The following is a 23,267-nucleotide window of genomic DNA, read 5'->3' as shown; positions in this document are numbered from 1 at the left end:
AGTGTTCCGGAACCAAGCTCCCAGAGGTTCTGGTCGCGTCTTGTGGTCCTCCGCCGTTTGAGGCTCCAAACGTCACCCTTCCATGTGGTCAGGTTATTGTAATTCCACACGGAGTGGCCCAGAATCAAACGTAGCGCCGAGAGCAGTTCATAGGCCAATGAATAGGCTTGAATAATAAACGTCTGAATAATTAATTAATTAATTAAAGAGTTGTGTTATTTATTTATGTATTTTTAAAGTTTTCAAATTCATGGACTTTGCTACGAAGAATTAACCTGGAAGAAACGAAGAGTTAACAATATCTTCGTGAAAATTACGCTGGATTCCGACTTCTGTGGGGGAAAAAAAAATGTTTTCGCTGCAGACTCAACACTTTTTGGATGTATTATTTATGTGATGTGATTATTATCGTTGATTCTTGTTTCGAAGTAACGAGAACTCAGCACTCTGGATGACCGGTGAACCAGAGTTCTTCCCGACGCGTCCTCAACGCTTTTTGGATGTATTACTTGTACAATGTGATTATTATCGTTGATTCATGTTTCAAAGTAAGGAGAACTCGGCCACCCTGGGATGACCTGTGATGGTCGCAGGCAGGGCCGGCGCGTCCATATAGGCGAACTAGGCAACCGCCTAGGGCGCCAAGTAGCTGGGGGCGGCGCATCACGACACTTAACAGCTGATATTATATGTTTAACGATTATTGAAACTAGATGAAAATGGTTTTTTTGTAACAGTTTGGAATGTTTATATTGATTTAAGTAATTATTTAAAGTCCACGGACACCTGTTTATGATTTGTAATAAGTAAAAAAGTAAAAAAAAAAAAAAACACACAAGCCTGCTTACATTTGATTGTTGACAAAAATCTTAAGGCTTACGTGATGTATTTTGAGGCAAGGAAAAAAATTTTTGAGGGGGTGTACGGCCCGGGGGGGATGAGGGGGGCATTAAGGTTTTTCGCCCAGGGGCGCCAATTGACCTTGCACCGGCCCTGTGCAGCAGGACTCACCTTGTTGGCGAGGTCGAGCATGTTGCTGGTGGAGCCCGCCGTGAGCGAGCCGCCCGCAGCCTCCACCAGCTTCTGCAGCGTGTGCGGCTCCGGGCTGAGGTCGCGCGCCCCCGAGTCGAACTCCCAGCTCTCCAGCTTGCCCGCCGAGGCCGCCCCTGCAGACACGCGACCAGAGTTCCTCGCCGTCCTCACGAACCTGCCGCCGGCCCGGGGTGACGCAACGACACTGCTCCCGGTGCCAGCCTGGACGGCTGGCAGTCCACCGGGACCACGGGTTCACCGGGTCCCAGCGTCATGTGGGAGATCGGGGTAGGCGCCAGCAGTGCTCACGAATTGTTCATTGTGAACAGAGTAGCGTGACATTATTTACATGTATTTATTTAATTATTTATTTATTCGTGTGTTGTTCTCGGTTTACCGGAAATAAACCTGAAACGATGTGGCATGAATCACACTTTTTTTTTTCAGTCAACACCCTACACCCCCTGTCCTAAGGAGGTTAGACATTCCTGTACCAGCTCTACTGCTACCCCTTCCCCCCCCCCCAACCTAATGTTTATTTTGAAATCCTAAGATGTTGTTTTATTATTTTTTTTTATTTTGAGTGACATTTTGTAGATCTTGACGGAGACCGAGGGCCTCCGTGGCTCAGGACACAGCCAACTGTCTGGGGCTGAGTCGGTGACTAATGCTGGGTTGGTGGCCCCAGCCGCTGGTCATTGCCGCAGCTCTAACACCTTCCCGGTCGAACAAGAGGGAGCGATCCCTAGCAGTTCTGTTTAAAATTTATCGCTCTGGAATGTACAAACGAACTGGAAATTTCTCACCACCCTACCCTGATAGGGCGCATACGTGTGGGAGGGGAACCGTGAGAATGCCGGCCGCAGGTCGGCACAATCCGTCTGCCTGAGTCTTATACGGCTCAGGACACAGCCAACTGCCTGGTTAGCTGAGTGAGGCAGGAGGGCTGAGGTGAGACACTAACACCTTCCTGGTCCAAGGGGGGAGTAATCCTTTGACAGCTCTGTCTTAATATTACCTTTGAATATATATACTGTATAGAAGTCGCCAGCCCAGGTTAAAATTTCTAATACGGTTTTGAGGTAGTTGGTTAATTCACCGCCGCAATCGCCACCATCTCTAGGGCATCTACTTGTGGTGGTCCCTAGCGGACAAGTCTCGAACTCTTCAAACACCCCTTCCCCCTCCCGTTTAACGACGTTGAGCTGCAGTGAATGATGGATTAGGGGAGCGGGGAATGACAGCGGGCGACAGCGCTGCGCTCTAACGTGTAAATAACAACTAAGACGATACAGGGCGTTACGGCAGCGCACTGCAGCGGTGAAGTTCCCAAGCTGCTCATCATGCGCTTCTGAAAAACGTAGAGTAAATCCTATCCACTCGCGACTTCTATACAGTATATATATTCAAAGATATTACTTTCTCTGGAAAGAAAAAAAATAATGGATCTGTAAGCCGACTCCCAATCTATTCTTATAGGGCGCACATTTGGGAAGACTTTTGGAGGATGCCGACCAAAAGGTTGGAACATAGCTGTTCAAAATTTTCACCTTAGATCTACGAAGAATACTGTCTGCAAAACTACCCAGGGGTCTTCGTGAATTTACGTACACTGAGTTCACTAACTCTAAACATGAATCCAATATATATATATATATATTGGTAAAGTAATAATTCAAAAACGTGCTAATTCTACAGTACGAACACCTTTCTTTTGTCCACCTAAGTCCAACTTTGTTCAGGACGAAACATACAACCCCGGAGTCGAAATACGGCGCATTTTCTACAAAGATTCAGCACTTCGTAAAAAAAAAAAAAGTAAACAAACAGGTGGCTAACAGATGATGTTCTTACTGTCGATTTATCACGTTTTTGGATGTTTTATTAATATACCAAAAAAATATTTTGGATTCACGTTCAAAGTTAGTGAAATGAGTGTCTGTAAATTACGCATAATTACGAAGATCCCTGGATAATTTGTAACCTGCGCTCTTTGTAAATTTAATTTTTTAGAGTGTGGCGCAACGACATTCTCACGGACCAACGATGACCAAAGGACCAAAGGATTGAAATATGGAGCAGACGAAAGGTAGAGTAGATTCTCTATTAACCGAGTAAAGGCTAGATCTCACACTTTATGTTCATTTTTTTCTCGTATTTCCTATTATTTAAGTGCTATTTCTGAAATTTGAAATCTATAGCTTTCTTGCATTTGTTCTTGTGTCACAAATATCTTCAACGGCCATTTACTAAGTGTAATATAATGGGTGTAAAAATGTCGTGCAAGTGGCGATAATTACGAACACTTTCAAGGCATTGTACACCCATTACACACTCAGACAGCAGTACAGAGCAAATGGATACCACCGTTGCCATTACAAATCTTATTTCGTGCATAATCAATATTTATAATAAGTTTAATTTTTTTTAATTGTACTAGTTGTTTATAATATTTATAAGACTATAAAATAGTGGCTTTTGTCAGTATTATCATTACAGTTTATACATTCTGCAAGAAAAAAGTTCTAAAATCAAATTATTATTGAACAGGAGAAACTATTTGTACCAACTATTAAAAACAATACATTACATTAATTATGTACTACAGTCAAACAGAATCTTAATTTTTAATATTATATGTTACAAAAAATGTATGGCAAAAACTGTTGAAACAAAGATGGTGGCTTTCAGTTACATGTTCTTAATAATAATAATAATTTAATATTATCATATGATGCTCATGATGCAATACAACAAGAAAATTTATTTTCAAAATACTCACTTAATTTTTTTTCCTTTACAAAATAAAAATTTTAAAAAGATGTTTCATTACATTTATGCTCTATGCGTATACCTGGCTACAGAACACAGGGCTAACAGCACAAGTCGTGCATTGGACAGAGAGAGTAAATGCTCATTTTGAATGCACACTGCGATCTGAGGGTGAGACCCGCTACACTAACCCATCTGACGGCGCCCGCATAATGGCTGATAATCTAATTGGACGGCATACGTAACCAAACCCCTGGGGCGCCGACGTGAACAAAAAAAGAAAAAACGCCCGAGGGCCGAGGCGGAAAAGTCGACTGCAGACTAAATGGATGATAATTAAGATTTCTTTTTTCCCTCTCGCTCGCAGGCGAATGTACAATCTACGCTAGCAATCGCAGGATAGTATCAAACCCGACACGCAGTGAGCGGTGCTTTTTTCCCCTTCAATCGTGGTAGTCGACCCCACGAGAACCGCCGCGCTGAACAAAGACGTGCAGTCACGTGGCCAGCCGCGAAACTCAGTTGTACTGCATCAAGAGCATCATATGATAATATTAAATTATTATTATTAACGTGACGTCTAATAAATCGATGAACGCCGGCTGCACGCACGAAAAAGGATGACTCATTGTCCCGTTACGCTCATTGTACGCTTGCACCGCATCTATCTCTCTTCCACTCGATTGGAACAACCATCGATTTGACTTTTTCCAGGCACATTAAACTTCAAACACTCCCATCCGTTTCCTACTTTTCCTATCATCGTCCTATCCTTGACTGAATAACACAGATTGGAAGAAGTTAAATAGCAAACATGTATAAAAGTTATAGTTAAAAGAATCTCTTCGTTAAAGTAATAAACATATTTGAATTAATGAGTGCAAATAAAAGTAAATTTATCAATTAAATTGTAGATTTAATTTCACTCCTTTGTATCCATACAAAATAGTGATAATTCAATAAAAATTATTCAATTTTATTCATAAAAGTATGCAATCATTTCATCAATGTTTTGTTATGACGCTGTCACGTTAAACTATCGTCCGTAAACCAACTATACAGACAACCAATTTTTTTAAGAAAATGTAACTGAAAGCCGCCATCTTGGTTTCAACCGTTTTTGCCATAGATTTTTTGTAACATTTAACATTAAAAATTAAGATGCTATTTTACTGTAGTACATAATTAATATAATTCCATGTTATTAATATTTGCTACAAATAGTTTCTTCTGTTAAATATTACTTTGTGTTTATCATTGATTTTTTTTCTTTTAGAATGTATAAATTGTAATGATAATACTATCAAAAGCCACTAATTAATGGTCTTATAAATATTATAAACAAACTAGTACAATTGAAAGAGATCTAAACTTATAAATATTAATTATACACTAAATTATATTTACAATGGCAGCAGTGGTATCTATTTGCTATTTACTGCTATCTCAGTGTGTAATGGGTGTACAATGTCTTGCAAGTGTTCGTAATTATCGCCTTTGGTTTCAACTATTTTCATTCCATAACAATTTTTATTATCGTTTGATATCGAAAATTTGCGTTCATTAAGGCAGAGATTGAACAATGCGAGATTTGCAAAGACCGTAACATAGTAAATATTGACAGTGACATCTCTCGTGTAGTCATTTAAAAAAAAAAAAGTATACATATGAGAGCGAGTGTTTCAGTACTCGCCAAAGATGTGTGACATCTAACCTCGGTAACGAGAAAATTCGTATATTCTCATGTTGCAAACGCACTGGTAATAAGAAACTCGGACACGGAATTTAAAGCAGAATCTTTTATAATAAACCCTAGCATGATAATTATAAGCAAATTGTGTATTCAACTACATTCCTGAATACGAATCACATGTATTTTCTGCAACGGCCACTATAATTCACTGCCGGAGAAGTTACGTTGACTATCGAAATCATTTGATTTGCAGACCAAAATTTCAAACTATATAATGAAACTGCTCCGATAGCAAAAATAAAAATTGAAGAAAATATACTAAACCCCGGCTTTGGACCTGATTTTCAACAAGGCGTTTCATTAAAATACTGCCCATCTTGTTAAAATTCATTAAAGAGTTAATACTATAACGTTTCCCTTTGTCTTTGTGAACTTTGGTTCGCGCCAACCACCACAAATGGCAGCACCGTGGTTACAAATTTCCGTTCCATGCAATTTCCGTCGCATTCACTAAATCACGCCAAATGCCGTACAGAGCGAGGTAAGATGTTACATATAAAAAAGTAACTTGGGTTTCCTCAACCCGAACACTGGGAGGTTGTATGGCTGGACGGCTACCTTCTCAGCAGGTGTGTACTGCAGTGTAGCAGCGATTAGATCGGGCAGGGGCAAGCGCTGTTATGTGAGACCGCATTCACTCTCGCTGTTACGTCCGGATAAGTTTCATTGGCTGCTTTACCAAGGCTAATTGGGCAAATATTCAGGCGTCTGAGAATCTTAAAGGCCCGGAACCCGGCAAAAACGCGTTTGTTTATAAATTTATTATTTTATCTGCGCTTAATTGTTTTTGATAAATCTATAATTTGGTAAAGATGAATGTTAACTATATTTTTTTTTAAATAGTGAAGGGAGAACAAAAGTAATAAAAAGCAATGAGAAATTACGAAAATTGTATGCTTGTTTGCATATATCTTATTAACTTGTTACGTTTAAATTTTTAGATGTCACGTGGCTTTTTCAAAATTATATTTCGATAGCTTGCTTAGAGAAAAGTGTGTCTCTGAACGTTGCACGTACTATCAAAAACAAGAAAATATTTAATTAAAATTATAATTATGAAGCATGCTGTAGTCGCGGAAGTCGTTTAGTTCAAACATGTTTGTGTACATACACCTACGGCTACACGTATAATGACTGCAAATCAAATAAGACAGCTAATTTTTCTTACGTTCCTCGGCCTACAATAAGGGTGAGAATATTAACAGTATAACATGTTATATATTTGCTATCATGTAATCTTTTAAACACATGTATGTGAATTAATTACCAAAGTAGTGGTGAAGCCAATTTCATTTAATGTTTTTTTTTACCGCTATAAGTACTTGGGGAGAGGACAAAGTAAAAGCAAGAACTTATTTCCATGATCAACTCATATCCATCTCGGTAGCATTCACAACCCAGCAAAATCCAATCGTTTGTTTCGAAACGACTGAAACGCGAACAATATAAAGTAAAAATGCTGCAATGTATTTTCTAGACGTCGCAATGGCATATCATGTTAGACTAATTTTGAATTTTTTTTTTTTTTTTTAGCACATGGGGCTGTCTGCCTCCAAACCAGAGTACGGTGAACACGAACCGCGTCAAATTACTAAAACCATCCGACACAATGAAAATATTTCCCTCCCCCCCCCCATCCTTCCCGCGAGCGGTAATCTCGATTGATCTGCGTGGCTTCCCGCTGTGGCGCCACACAAGCTGTTGTTTTGTACCTGCGCGAGGCACAGCCTCGTCGAGTGTTCTCGATAGCAACGGAGCTTGCTGTCCAAAAAACAGGACGTGAACTGATGTCCCGAGTCGTTATTTCCTCCAGGGGATGTTCTGCATCGAGCAACCAGCAACAGCCCAAGCAAACACACTAAGAGACTAATGTCGGACAGCTCTGTACTAACAACCCAGGCCATAGTGTTGAAGAATAACCTAGCGGCAAAAGGGTTGTGTGACTACAGAAATATTTTACAGATAAATCGTTAAAATGAGGAATTAATCGTCAAAATACAGTTGAAGGGATGAAAAAAAAAAATCACTGAAAACACGAGATTACGAAGAAAAAAAATTAAATAAATAAAAAACATTTCCTTTTCCTATCCATGAAAACATTATTCTGGCCTTTCAGAATGAAATATTTCACACATTTGGCGTTAAAAATGAGAACACTACTATCTACGTCTGATTTTTTAAAAAAAAAATTATTTGAATCCGTGAGATTTTGGTATACTACCTTTCTCCGGCTCCCCCCCCCCCCCCCCCCCCCTTTTTCCACAAAAAAAAACACCTTATTCTACCCCTTGAATCAGAATTTGGGCAACTCTTGATCAGATTTTGCACGCTTGACGTTAAGATAAAAAAAAAAATTGGTTGTCTGTAAAGTCGGTTTACGGACGATAGTTTAACGTGACAACGTCATAACAAAACATTGATGAAATGATTGCATACTTTTATGAATAAAATTGAACCATTTTTATTGAATTATCACTATTTTGTATGGATACAAAGGAGTGAAATGAAATCTACAATTTAATTGATAAATTTACTTTTATTTGCACTCATTAATTCAAATATGTTTATTACTTTAACGAAGAGATTATTTCAACTATAACTTTTATACATGTTTGCTATTTAACTTCTTCCAATCTGTGTTATTCTGTTAAGGATAGGACGACGATGGGAAAAGTAGGAAACGAATGGGAGTGTTTAAAGTTTAATGTGCCTCGAAAAAAGTCAAATCGATGGTTGTTCCAATCGAGTGGAAGAGAGATAGGTGCGGCGCAAGCGTGCAATAAGCGTAACGGGACAATGTGCGTAACGGGACAACGTGCGTTACGGGACACTTTTTTTCGTGCGTGCAGCCGGCGTTCATCGATTTATTAGACGTTGTCACGTCAAAAAGACAGTTTCTGTGTGCAGTGGCGTAGCCGGGATTTGTGTATGAGGGGTGTTAAGAAGTATGCCCCCCCCCCCCGTATTAAAAAGGGGGGGGGGTCCGGGGGTCCTCACCCGGGAAAATTTGGATTTTAAGGTGTTAAATAGTGCTATTTTAGCAGTTTTCGGTACTTAAATTTAAATATTGTAATTGTTAAAACTTTTATTAAATTTTAATAAGAAATTTGTTTGAGTGATGAATAAGAAATTTAATTAAAGATTTGGTGCTAAGGGGGGGGGGGGTTGAACCCCTAACCCCCCCCCCCCCCCCTGGCTACGCCCCTGACTGTGTACAGACACCTTCCTCCCGTGTTGAGCCCGGGCAACGCCAGGTACCTCAGCTAACACAGCCGTGTACCAGACTGGTCGAGAGAGAGGGAACTGGGGGCACGCACCCAGGCTGTTGTCGCTGCTGGTGGGCAGGTACTCGGGCGTGCTGCGGCGCCCGGGCCGCGCGCGGCCGCGCAGGGCGTCGATCTCGGGCCGGAGCGCCAGGCGCCGCCGCAGGAACTCCTGGTAGGAGATGCGGCCGTGCTCGTCGGCCCCCAGCTCGCGCATCAGCTCCTCCAGCGAGTCCTCCAGGTTCAGCTCGCGGCACACCGTCAGCAGGTCCTGGCTGCACACACACCCGGGGCGTGCACGCTAGACCTCCTCCCCGGCTACAGTGCTACAGGTGTGACACACGCAACTACTCGAATGCAACGTTGTTTCAAAAATTTCAAAGCAATCGGCGAAGAACTTTCTGAGAAATTAACATTTTGAACGAACGAAAAATCTACATTTTTATTTGTTTGAATTACATATCTTGATGTGTGAGCTCAGCCAGAACGAAAGGTAAATTGACAATATAAATAATAAACAATTTATTGGTATCGACTTAAAAAAAATGTTGAAACAAAGATGGCGTGGTTCTATTTCTGTCTCTCACCCCTTAAAGGCACGCGCGCACGGCAGACATGTCAGTGCTCGGCTGCGGGAAGCACTTCATTTCACAGACGAGAGAAAGCCACACCCGAAGTTCCCCGAAGTTCATGCTCGCTTCACCCCCCCCCCCCCCCCCCACCCTCGGTTCCATCTCATTGTATAAACCGGTGTGATGACAACTCCGGAGGGCTACGTGTGAGCATCCAACTTTCTGGTCAGCCGAGTGGGGTAGGGGGCCGATGGTGGTACACATGCTGGGATGGGTAGCCTCAGCCCCTGTGTATAGCCCAAAGCTCTAACGCCCTTCCTGGTTGCGTATGCGGCGTGATCCGGGGCGGCAGGGCCGTGAGGCTAAGAGCGCTGGGTTAATAAAGAAAAAAGGGGGAGGGGGGAGGAAACCCTGTGACAGGCTTATGTATAAACCGGTGTGGCATTAAATTTTGCGGTCGATTAGGATAGGTTAGCTACATTATGAATACTTTAAAACATTGTGGATGATTGGTTATTAGGTTAAGTATAGCTACATTAAAAAAATACTGTAAAATCATTTAATGGTTGCTTAGCAAATAACTTTTTAAATATGTAGCTATCCAGGGCTAGGAAACCGTTCACATGATTTCAGAGTATCTTTAATGTAGCTAACCTAACCTTTTACAGTGAACAAAAAATAACCGAAGATGCACGATCGGACGTTCGGCTCTCTCGTCTGTGAAAAGAAGGCTTCCCTCTCGGCTGCGACGGTAGTCGTGTTTGTCTGTACGTATACGTCAACAAATGTGTCGAGAACAAGAACATCTAGTGTCCTATTATCACTTAGTAGTTTACTTTACACTAGCTGATGCCTCATTCGTTTTTTTTTTTTTTTTTTTGTAATTTGTTTGAAGAAGGTACACTTATACAAAGCATCTCTCTTTATCTCCCTCTATTCCTCTCTATAGCCCTATACATCTTTGTATATCGCCATCTCACTATCTTTCTAATATCTCTTTTATCCCTATCTATGTGTCAATCTCTCTATTTATATATCCCTTTCTATCTTTCACTCTCTCTCTCGACTCGCGTGCCACCATTATTATTCGGACCATCGAAAAGAAGAACTGTCGTAAAATACTTACTGATAATTATCGATATTACTCGCGCTCCACCTTAAATTGTGCTTAAAGTGTTGCTTATTTCGAAATATCATCTAGACAGTGGCCTTTTTCGTACTTCGAAGGTAGAGTGTGCAAAATTTAATCGATATCGAATGAATGGTTTAGGAACGCGTATGGGACAGACCAACAAACAAACATACGAAGGTCATACTTTTTGAATAAAAATTCTGCCCGTGATATGATCACGAAGCATAATTATTTTTTAATTAAATTAATATTTCGTAACTTTGAAATTCAATCTCATTGGTTGCCATTTGTTATGTTTCCGTACATTGTGGAAGCAGCAGACGCGGTAGTGAAATGCACCGGGAGATCCGTCTACGTATACGAGATGCGTCTCCTGTTCCCGTGCCATTGTAGAACCGGGCTGAGAAAAAAACATAACATTGCTGAAAACATTAAAAAGATTGGATTTTGGTTATGTCAATTTTTGAATACACTAAGTGCGAAACAGACACATTCCGACATCTGTAAGAATTCATACGAACTGCAATCTTGTACAATTTCTCATAAGATTACAACATCCGTCCTTGCCCCCATCCCAATGGCACTCTTCTTCCCTAACAATCTGAGCAAGTTTTATGTGCATCGAACCAAAAAAAAATTCAAAAAAGGTTGACAAAAATATTTTCGTTCTTTGAATGATTCATGCAATTGGGAGTTTGGATTTAATACAATTTTTTGGACATGCACCATTGCAGTTTTGCACTGTTTGTCACGAAAAAAATTCAAGAATGCAAAATAAGTAAAACTGAAAACATAAACCCACAGAGAACAAGCCTAAATCAGCTGATCTCGAACAAATGGATCCAACGATGAAACCAAACAGGTATTATGGAAAACACAACGACGACAACACGACGAACGCAGTAAGTAGGTTTATGACAAACAGTTGCGACGTTTCGGGAATTGGCATCTGTTCCAGTCATCATGCTTGTTTTATTTTCATTTGTTTTCCTTGCCAATGTATTATTACCGTAGTTTACATACCTGCAACACATAGAAAATTACTTATTTCAGTCCAGTGGTGGTGACAAAGCACATGTGAGCACCTTCTTCACCCGTTCCTAGGGGTAGTATCTTAAATTTTTTTTACTCTTTAATTTAGTATTTTCTTCACGATTTAAGATAAATAAATGTGAAATATTACTATTGTTGATTTTTTATAAATAATGTTATAAATTTACAGTTAAAGAGTAACTTATAACACTGGCTTGAGCATCCCTACTAATATTATAAATGCCAAAGTGTGATTTTCCTTCTTTCACGCAGAAACGGAGCAACAGATAGACATGATTTTGTGCATACAGATAGTTTATGGGCCGGAGAGTGGCATGGACTACGTATAATTATGAAATTCCATTCCTAAGGAGTGAAAAAAAGAGGTATATTTTGTTTTATAGTAGAACTTCATAGGAAGTAGGTCATACACACACAAAAAGAGAGAGTTTGTGTCATTTCTCTAAGTCCGCCACACGGCCATATATGTATATATAGTAAGGTCTAGCAACTTCCTATTCTTCTCCTTGGCGAAAACCATGCTCTTAGAGAAGCTCGCAGCTGCTAATGAACAGTTAAGTTTAGAACTTCGTCATTAGATGGCGTTGCCTTGAATTTATAACACTATATCGTTTGGTGCGTCCGTCACGTCTTGCCTAGGGGTTACCTGGGCAAAAAAAATGGGACTTTAAATTGAAATTTTCCCGTCTTCTAAGTGTACATCCAACTGACTTGAAACTCGTAAGTGTTCTATGATTTGTTTGGCCGGGGCAACGCCCGTTACTTCAACTAATACAAATTATAAATAAAAAAAATTGGTTGTCCGTAAAGTCGGTTTACGGACGATAGTTTAACGTGAGAACGTCATAACAAAACATTGATGAAATGATTGCATACTTTTATGAATAAAATTGAATTATTTTTATTGAATTATCCCTATTTTGTATGGATACAAAAAAGGAGTGAAATGAAATCTACAATTTAATTGATAAATTTACTTTTATTTGCACTCATTAATTCAAATATGTTTATTACTTTAACGAAGATATTATTTTAACTATAACTTTTATACATGTTTGCTATTTAACTTCTTCCAATCTGTGTTATTCTGTTTAAGGATAGGACGATGATAGGAAAAGTAGGAAACGAATGGGAGTGTTTCAAGTTTAATGTGCCTCGAAAAAGTCAAATCGATGGTTGTTCCAATCGAGTGGAAGAGAGATATATGCGGCTCAAGCGTACAATGAGCGTAACGGGACACAGCGTAACGGGACAATGTGCGTAAAGGGACACTTTTTCGTGCGTGCAGCCGGCGTTCATCGATTTATTAGACGTTGTCACGTCAAAAAAAAATTTGTACAGGCGAATGAGTTGACAGGTGAATATGATAACGAAGTGAGAAGCACGTGCCGAGATAACGAGTCCGTCACGTGGCAACGTCCATTTAGGGTGGTTGCGGGGGTGGGGGGGGGGGGGGGGAGTAGAAGCCACGCGCGAGCGTCTAAAGTTAACCTGCGCGCCCTCGCCACCGAGAGGCGTGATTAGCGTGATTAGCGGCTAATTGGGCGGTCTACCGTTTATTCCAGGCCGTGCTATTTCCAGTCGAGGAGTGGGGCGTTCTCCGCTGAAGGAGGGAAGGCACAGCGGATCCTACAATAGGGGAGGGATTCATCACACCCGCGGCTGACACGCAAGAAGGTTCACTCAACCCTATCCGCAGTCTATGGTTTTCGCTGAATGTTTACCATTTTTTTACGGAAAGCCTAAGATGTACATCAAGTTCTGTCCCTGCCCGAACACGCCCGAATATTCACCTTCGGCCAATCTCGGGTTTATTTATATATATATATATATATATATATTTATATTTCTCTGTTTATTTTATTGTAGCTATACTAACCTAACTAACCGTCCATAGTTTTTTAAAGTGTTTTAATGTAGCTAACTTAACCGACCTCTTTTAATATTTGAATTCATTTTTCCTGCGCAAAAATAAAACAAATACCGAGGTTGGCCGAAGGTGAACATTCGGGCGTGTTCGGGCAGGGACAGAAATTGATGGATATCTTAGGCTTCTCATTTTTTTCAGCACACAGCATTAACCTATCAATGACTCGACGATGACGACTCATGTTTTATTTTCCCCGCACAATGACTCAGGTAAGGTTGACTATACTATTATCCTGTCCTTAACTGTTTGTCGTGTAGAAACATAATAAAACAAAACATCTGTAACGTCTCGTGACCTTACACACGGTCACAGCCCTAAGCTATGAATTTAAAAAAAAATATAGTGGAAATTTATATTTCAAATGAGTATTGACGAAGGGAAAAATAAGTAAAGGACTTAAAGAGCACTTAATCAATGTTTCTCCTACCATTTGATATCAGAATTCATATTCTCACACTATTATTTAAACACTTTATTTTTCATAATAGGCTATAACCAAAGAGGCGCGTTAGTCGGCCTCGATAGCGCCGATAGATGCACGACTATATATGATCAAAACTATGCCACTAATCAAATACATCGTCAAGAGTACACTTCGTCATAAAATAATTCTAAACGGGTCGGGGGAGGGGAGGGTGACTTTATTTTCTAGTGCTCAAGAATACTGGCCGGTTAACCAAAGGTCCCGGGTTCGTTTTCCCGGGTTCAGAACTAAGTGATAAAAAAAAAGGGGGGGGGGGGGGTTAGGTTGTCGTGCACTTCCATAATTTTGAAGCAGGGTTGACTGATTTAAACCAAAATGGTTTAAGACGCGATTTAAACCATGGTTTAAACCAAGTGGTTTTTATAAAAAAAAATTTAATAATGTATTTTTGAATAGACTATCTTAATTTTTTAATGACAGATTTCATTCAATTTTAATAACAACAAAAGTTTGGTCATAAATGTTTCTTGTGATTTGCAGGAACAGAAAAATAATATACTAATTAATATCTTAACATTTAAATTGTGTGAATAAGTTGTACGTCATGTCCAGCTAAATTCTCCTCTAAAATTAAAAATAAAATACTTAATCCCTATTCTGTTGAAAATCCCCGACTGTACTGTAAATCTCCATTTTGTGGGAAAGATCCATTCTATAGAGAATCCTCCTCCTGTGGGGAAATACCCTTTATTGTGGTTAAGTCCCAGTCATATGTGCAGATTTGCTGGACTTCAGTTTTTTGATATATTTTTTTCTGGTTCAACATTACTGACAGAAAGCGAGATGTACGGCTTTTATTTGAACATGCTGAGAACCAAACGACTAAAGTGAATTTTTAAAAAAATTGTTTGAACCTAAAAAAAAAACCTGGTCCAAAAAAAGAACAAGTCAATTAGTTTAAAAAAAAAAAATCCAACCCTGTTTGGAAGGCAATCTGACCCACCGCAGAATCAACCAACCATAAGAACCTCAGGTGCTACCACCCACCACCTGTCACCAGGGACGGACCCAAAATTGACTTCTGGGTGGGGCAACGGTAGTCTGGGCCTAGTATGATACCTGTTTATTAGGTACTTCAGAAGTCGTATCATCAAGTGCATATTTTACCCTTCTGGAAAAAGGGGGGGGGGAGAGGAACGTTCCCACGTGCCACCCTCTAAATCCGCCACTGCCCGTCACCAAACTTTGTACTGAGCACCAAGGACCCTCCACCAGTGTTGAAGATATCGTGCGAACCGAGCAGCCGCGATGGCGCGGGAGTGATTCGAGCCACAGGCCGTGAACGGGTCGTTACCACAACGCCGAAATACCACAACGCCAAACGTACAATAACGTCGAATACCATAACGCCGAATGCCAAATTGACCGCAACGCCGACAGCTAGAAAACTGCTGTGTAACACAACGCCGAAATACAGTAACGCCGAAAAATGTTACAGCGGGAGGGGGGGGGGCACAGGAGCAAAATGAAAAACTGAATGAATTTGTGTGTGTTTCTTAAATGTATCTTAACGCCGAAATACCACAACCTAACCTAACCTAGGCTAGCCTAACCTAACCTAACCTAACCTAACCTAACCTAACCTAACCTAACCTAACATTTGTGGCAGTCCTGCAATGACATTTTTAGGCGTTAAGAGTGGTATATAGAGAAGCGGCTACTCAGAATCCGGCGCGAGCAGCACAAAATACTTCTAGCCTGGGCGGAGTTTAGCCTTGGAGGAGTGGCCTACTAGGAGCGCGTCCTGGCGAAATGATGTCGGTGGAGGGGATAGACTCGGTTTACCCTCCCTCACGCCATGGTCATTCCCTCCTCATGACGGCGCGGTACGGGTCGGGATGTCTCGACAGCATTGCTACCTGCCTGCCTGCCTTCCTTCCCCGTACGAGCGGAGCGCCGCGCGAGCTAGTGGCTACACACAACGTTTCATTCAACTCAAATGTCAAATAACGCGAAAAGTATGTTTGTCGTAATGGTAGCATTTTTTTACGCGTGTTTAGTAGTTCATAAGTAAAAAAAAAAAATATAAAATGGATTACTATGTTTTTGCTAAAAACACAAACTTTTACATGAAGTGGGAAAAGTGATATTACATCGTAATTTTCGAAGTCACGTGGATATTAAACGTTACATATCCTCCAAGGAACATGAAATTACCTTATTCTGCAAACAAATCTTGCCGAAGTTAAATATATTTTCCGAATCGATGTTATGTATTTTTTATAACTCGCATCTGTCAATGATAGTTGTAAAAGCTTTTCGAAATACATACATATTATGTACTATTTTTTTAAAAAAAAGTGTTCGTGTTTTTATAACATGGAATAATCTCATTTGTAATTGTTTCACTTGTGTCATGGCAATGAGTTATCATGCAGGTAGCATATATTTTATTTGGACGTGGTATAAAAAGGCACTATACAAAAAATCGTTACATAATTCCACATTATAAAACATGTAATTATTTCACACGTAATTCATACATTTTGTTTCACACCAATATACAATGTTCATTATGTTATAAAAGACAAATAAATTTAAAAAGAGCACTATAAATTAAACCAACGTGGGCACGAGTTACTTCCAAGAAAGACAAATTTAAAAAAAAACTGTACGGTATAATAGACATTTTAAACACAAATATTTTTACATCACAAAAACCTTTTTCAAAACAGTTTGCAGAAAAGTCCAACAATCTTAAAAGTATGTAGATGGCCTTTAGAGAGGTATTTAAGAGAAACAAATGCTTAAATAGAAATAATTTTACAAATCCGATACAGTAAACGACAACAGATTATTTAAACAAGTTTAGTAGAATTACACACAAATTGGTTTTTACCTGTGACGCACAAAAAATGTACATAAGCTTTATATTTTTAACTAGACAGGCATTTATACTATTCGATTTAATGCACACACACTTTTAAAACAACAAAACACAGAATTTAATTCAGCTTACCACTGAAGCAAAATATTTTTATGGTCGCTATTATACATTTATTTCGTTTCTCCTTTTTGTTAGGACTTACCAGACAAGAAGTTTATGCATACCGAACACTCTTTTTATGAAATTCTCTTGTTTCTCATTTAAAAATTTTACAAAATTTCTCAATTGGCTGCCAAATGAATTAATTTCCTTCAAAAGTAACAGTTACGAACACCTCAGTATTTATTCACCTAAACAAGCAATGTCTTCTATAATTTTAAACACCATTGCTCACTTGAGCATTTAACCATTCTGAAAAGCTTAACTCAGCTTTAAAATTTACATTATAGGTAAGACATTTTATTTTTTTACATATCCAAAATAATTACGGTAATGATTCTCTAGGTAGCCACTGAACGTGACCACACGGGCTATACTTTCTTATGCACACGTAGGTGCTGGCATACTAAAAATGAAGGTTCATGAAAATACTTGGCATGGTTAAACGTTCTAGAAACAATGAGCAAGAATAATTTCCAGTATGAAAGGTGATAGTTTATGAAGCAAAGTGAGCAGGCGACTTAGATTGATAAATCAAACAGGTCACTATAAAAATTAGTTTGAATGAATATCCAAGACCAACATTTTCTTGAAAGTTCTGCAAAAGCTTGAAAAATGTTCACGTTTAATGTAATCAGGGTGTAATATTCGGTTTTGTTTTGGACGATCTTCGTTTTCCCATGCATTTTATCTTATGACTTCTGATAGCCTCTGTTATGTGCGGCGGATCCCGAATTTCCATATTTCTTGTGTGTCTAGGATCAACTAATTCCGGAAGAACGCATTGTGTGTAAAATAAAACGAGTTTTGGTTCCATTTTTTTCTTTCCAGAATGTGTCGTCTCTGAAAATTTCCAATAGGTACTTTTAATTTATTTTGGCTCGAAGTCCAGATGCCAAACAAGCAAATATCCCTTCTGGTTATGTGAAGTTGACCCTGGACTTGGTAGAAATATTCAGGATCTTTTTTAAATGAAATGACAGTAGGACTTTCTTCAGAATATTTCAAATACTTTATTTTGCCTTCTCGCATGGCTTCATTTATGTCCATTCCATATGCCGAAGCAGGACACTATTTCTACGAGACGACCTTCGCCAACAAGGCCATCGGGTGTTGCGGCAAGAAATGGGTGTTCTTGGTCAATAAAAAGACCAGCTTTACTTATATTAATTTTTTCCTGGTCTTCTAGCTGTTTGATGACTATTTCTTCGGACTGCCTGCCATGTTGTACTGCTGGAACATTAAGTATGTCATGAGAGTATATTATGGCTCTTACTAGGTTCTAGCAGGTTGTTGTTGGCTTCAAATAGGTTCAAACGTTTTATTACAAAAATTCTAAATCAGCAATAAATGTTTGTTCTAAATACCTTTCTTTCCTGTTGAACACTGCTCATTTCATACGCCATTTTATTAAGTTTTCAACGATGTTGATGTTTTCTATGATGATGGTGTCAGACACTTCCGTGGACCAATGAAAAACACCGGCTTCCGTTTCCAGCAGTTGGATTGGTGGCTGAAGTTTGGCGTACGATTTGGTGACTGTCCTGCAAAGATTAAAACAAAATATATTTGTGACATGTTGAGTATCAAAATTCCAAAAGTAACGAAATTTCCTATTTTGGCTCTCATATTTGAGTACAATTTTATAGTTGTGTGTTCCGCTCAAAATGTTGATGAATTACTCTTTAAAGGTAGTGAAATATTCAGTTAATTCTATAATCCTGCCTATAAACTCTACCACTGTTCGCAAACTAATCAGTAAATGTGGGATATGATGTAAGAGAGTTTTATTGTACACTAATATGACAAGTCTAATTCCAGAATGTAGGTACAGCACGAGATACGGGCATACACATGCATGCACGTACAAACTTGCATACAAAGAAGTAACATTCAAAAAAAAGGAAAGGCTACGTGGAACAATAATAATTTATGTCATCATATATTTACTGAATGTTTTTTGTTTGCAGGAGAGCCATATTGTATATCGTCCTTTACTAGAAAGCCTACGAGGCGAAAATTTTTCGCACTCAATATTTTTTATAAGGAAACATGGACAATCACCCAATGACGCACTTGAATATTGCAACATACAGCAGTAAGGATTCCTGGCGTTTTTCCAGCTAGCGGCTACCACAAGTAACACAATAATTTGTTGATAGTCGAACGCATTTGTAAACTGAGACACGCTCAAACAAGGGAAATGAGGTGGGGGATGAAGAAACTGTCTTTTGGAACCGAACACAGTGAGTTATCAATAGCTTGCCTTCCATTCTCGCAATTATTCCCCCACCCTCATAACTTCACCCATACTGATTAATTTAATTATCTTTCGGCTTGTTTTATAATAGCACTAGTATTTTTCACGTCACATGGACTTTTCTTGGACTGAATAAATGCCCTATTAGTTCACTTTTTAAAATTACTAATTGAAATTGATAATCGATGACGTATGTATGGTCGTCAAGCCATAATAACTTCCTATGACTTGCATACAACAGTAATACCGAGTATCTAACTTTTCTTTAATCTGTCCGTAACACTAGGCCTATATATATATTTTTCCAAGAACAAATCTATAGAAGTTCAATTACTGAACTGAAAATTATTTATATGAAAAATTTAAGCCTTTCATTAGACTCTGAACGTAATAAAATGCTAATTATAAATGTTATCGTTAAATACAGTTCGCAGTTTGTGTAGTATAAAACACTGGCTACTTACTCCTCATCAGGATTCAGAACCATATTTTCATTCCCTGCGTTGCTTGATCCTGGTAAAGAAAAATGAGCCGTCAAGTTAGCTGTTTGGGGATCAGTTATTGTGCTGTTGACTTCCTCTTGAATTGCACCATATTCTTCAACTCTTCGGATTTTTCTAAAAAATTAAATGCATTGTACAAACTTAGTTGTAAAATATGTTTCTTAAAATAGTTTTTAGCCGGTTTTGGAATTCTCCGGTGTTCTTTTACATTGATAAAAGAAAAATTAATATCGGTATCGCTATATCTTACCTTTGTTTCTGGTACTCAATCAGATCCGTTGGTCTTCTTTTCTTCCGTTTCGCACTTAAATAAAGTCGCCCTAACTTACCGATTAATTTGTCTTGCTTTTTTTCCATGCGTACCGACTAACAGATAATTGCGTCTTTTTTATATTATGCGAAAGCTCACAAACAGCATTAACGAACCATTGAACGAATCAGCAGACTTAAAAATCTTTTACAATGTAGTTTGCTACCGAGTGAAGATTCTTTTCAAGCTACTCGCCAAGGAAATCGTCTGTCCCATGATAGTCCAGGAAAGATATGAAAAAAACATGGACAAATTGCAAGAAAAGGTTTTTTTTACATCAAAATTCGCAGAAAAATTCGTAGAATAACATATCCAAAATCCACCGAAATCCACTTTCTTTTGGTAACTTTTTTCCGGGTTTTGTCCCGGAAAAAACACGAAATAAAATAATAACTCAAAAACGGTGCATGTGACGACAAAACCTGTAGAGGCAAAAATTAAAGAAGATTAACTTTTCCATAACATATCCAAAGTTCAAGAAAATCAGCTTATAAATTCTGCTTCGTTTTCCGGGATTAGTCCCGGAAAAAATATTAAAAATGAAATAAATCGCAAATTGTGCACTTTACAGCATAATGGTTTAGGAAAAAGATAAAGTAAACAATGTTTATCATAATATATGAGAATTTAACACAGATCAACATTTAATTTTTTTTTTGTTTTTCAGGAAATGTCCCGGTAAAAAGTTATCGAAAGCAAAAAAAAAAAACGGAAATTGTGCACTGTACTTCAAAATAAATCGTGAATTAAATTATGGGCAAAAAAATTGCCTTATATAATTGACCTTTATCAAATTGTGCTTAAAATTTGTGTACTATTGTCCTGGCTGGTATATGTAGTTACTATTTATACGATTGAATTCCCATTCCCTTGTACTGAGTGATTTTATGTATCCATGTGTTATAACTCTGCAAACGATAAAATATATAAAATTAAATTAAATATGTCATTGACGGAGGATATTTACTTCATCAGTTACCTTGGCCCCATACTGCAACATACAACGAGATCGCTCAGCTGTACGTGAGTTTCATCTTGAAAAATTATGGATTAGCAACTACTGTATTTGATGGATATGGGAAAACTCACAGTACTAAAGACACAGCACATATGAGAAGAACAAGAGGTAATGCATCACCCGTAGTTGAATTCACAGGAGAAATGCATCTATCACTCCGTAAAGATATGTTTCTTTTGAACGAGCGAAATAAAGGACAATTTGTAAGGTTATTAGCAATACATTTACGCGAAGCAGAATGTCCTGTTGTTGAAGCACCAGGTGATGCAGATATTTACATTGTCCAAGAAGCTTTAAAATGTGCAAAATAACAGTTGACAATAGTTATAGGAACAGACACAGATTTACTTGTCCTTTTACTCTACTACTTTGGCTCACAAACACATAAATGTTTGTGTTTAAAAAGTGAACAAAGGCAGAAGAAAACATATCACATTAAGGAGCTAAAGCTGAAGCTCGGTGATGAAATTTGTAGTAATATTCTTTTCTGTCATGCATTCATGGGATGTGACACATCACACATCTATGGTATAGGAAAGGGGAAAACATTGGATCTGCTCCAGAATGACAGTGCCTTCAGGCAACTTGCGAAAGTATTTCAGATAGTATTCCCAGTGTGTCAAAAGAAGACACTGTAAAATCGGCAGAACAGCTGTAGTACGCCTGTACAATGGGTCAAGAAGTGACACACTCGACACTTTGCGTTGTAAAGTGTTTAGTGAGAATGCAGCTACTAGTTCCAAATGTGTACAACCAGAACAATTACCTCCAACTAGTGCTTCAGCTCGTTTCCATTTCTTAAGGGTTTTCTATCAGATACAAGAATGGAAGGGAATTAAGATGAATCCAGAAGAATGGGGATGGAGAAAATGTGGCTACCTTCTCTTGCCAATTTCGACAGACAAGCCAACAGTTCCGGAATGCCTTTATAAGGTAATCAGGTGCACTTGCAAGGAATATGGTTGCGGTGCATCCAACTGCAGTTCTAGGAAACACGGCATCTCATGTTCTTCGGCTTGTGGAAACTGTCATGGATCAACCTGTAAAAACCGTGAATTACCTCCCGAGGACTGCAATTACTGTGACGGCTTTTAAGGTAGGGTGTTCCTACATATCCATGCAAATTAGCCAGTTTTCCTAACCAAATACACAGATATTTAATGCTGTGACCTTTTAATATACCATTTTGTTCAGAAAAATATAATCTTTTCCAATATAGTTACACATTTTCATTTTTCTCATCGAATAACTAGAAATTCGTCAATGAATTGCTTGTTTTTACCATTTTTTTAAATACATTTTGCGTCACGATTTCCAAAATATAAAACTATATTGGAAAAACTGCATTACTTTTCTCGTCAGATTAATACTCTGGAAGCTGTAGCTATCATAATTCTCGAGAAAATAGGCTAGTAGTGGACGCATGTATAACTGGTTTTAAAAAGGGGTATATACCACTCTTAAACAGGATGATTCTGTTAAATAACATTTCGAGCTTATATGTAGGTAATTTTCCGAATTGTTGGATCAGTTTGTTAACATTAATAGAAATATAAAATCACGTTAATGTTTGTTTAGGTAACCTATATTTTAAATTAAAGTACTTATGTATGTTACCTAATGCATGTTTATTCAGTATTGTGTGTTAGAGTGCATCCCAATGTGTGTATATTTTTCTATTTCTTCTCGATACAGGTCACTGGAAATCTTGTGTAAATTTAATTGTATGGTATGTTTTGTGAGAATGGACGTGTCGAATTTTTCTTTCAAACGATAAGCAGTTGAAATGAGTCTGATTTTGTTTTCTGGAATATAATTTTGGTAGATTTCAAAAACGTTTTAACACATCACTAACTGAAAAAAGGAATATAATTTAAGTGACTTTAAATATATATTATGAAAAATGAATATAGTTCGGATCTGACAATTTGACATGTGTGGCCGGCAGGGCCACATTTTTACTTGTAATTTATTTTTGTTGCTGGTCTCTAGTTTTATATGGTTTTTTATTTCACATATTTTTACGCCTTTTTTAATTAATGTTAATTTATCTGTAAATTTTTTTAATTATATTTGTTTCTGTTAATTAGTTCTACGCCGTTTGGTAGCTATCGATTATGAGTTTAAGAACATCGATTGTGTTTCACGTAAATACTACTTGGCGAGCGCCCGGCGGTTGGCTGATGACGTCAGACTTTC

The 23,267-nt window shown here is 38.4% G+C and overlaps 1 protein-coding gene across 2 annotated transcripts in view; it reads right to left on the bottom strand.

The window, feature by feature from the left end:
- LOC134536122 (colorectal mutant cancer protein) overlaps positions 1-23,267 on the bottom strand; it is a 159,172-nt gene that overhangs the window by 101,958 nt on the left and 33,947 nt on the right. For both annotated transcript variants that reach the window (XM_063375705.1, XM_063375706.1), the window contains exons 2-3: positions 8,875-9,095; positions 1,012-1,166 (exon numbers count right to left, since the gene is read on the bottom strand). In XM_063375705.1, the coding sequence (XP_063231775.1) occupies positions 1,012-1,166; positions 8,875-9,095 (376 nt within the window). The remainder of the gene's footprint in view (positions 1-1,011; positions 1,167-8,874; positions 9,096-23,267) is intronic.

The sequence above is a fragment of the Bacillus rossius genome, chromosome 10 (genome assembly GCF_032445375.1).
Source record: "Bacillus rossius redtenbacheri isolate Brsri chromosome 10, Brsri_v3, whole genome shotgun sequence".
In the NCBI taxonomy this organism is placed as follows: Eukaryota; Metazoa; Arthropoda; class Insecta; order Phasmatodea; family Bacillidae; genus Bacillus; species Bacillus rossius.
The sequence above is the reverse complement of the archived record's forward strand: the minus strand, read 5'-3'. Positions and strand labels throughout refer to the sequence as shown.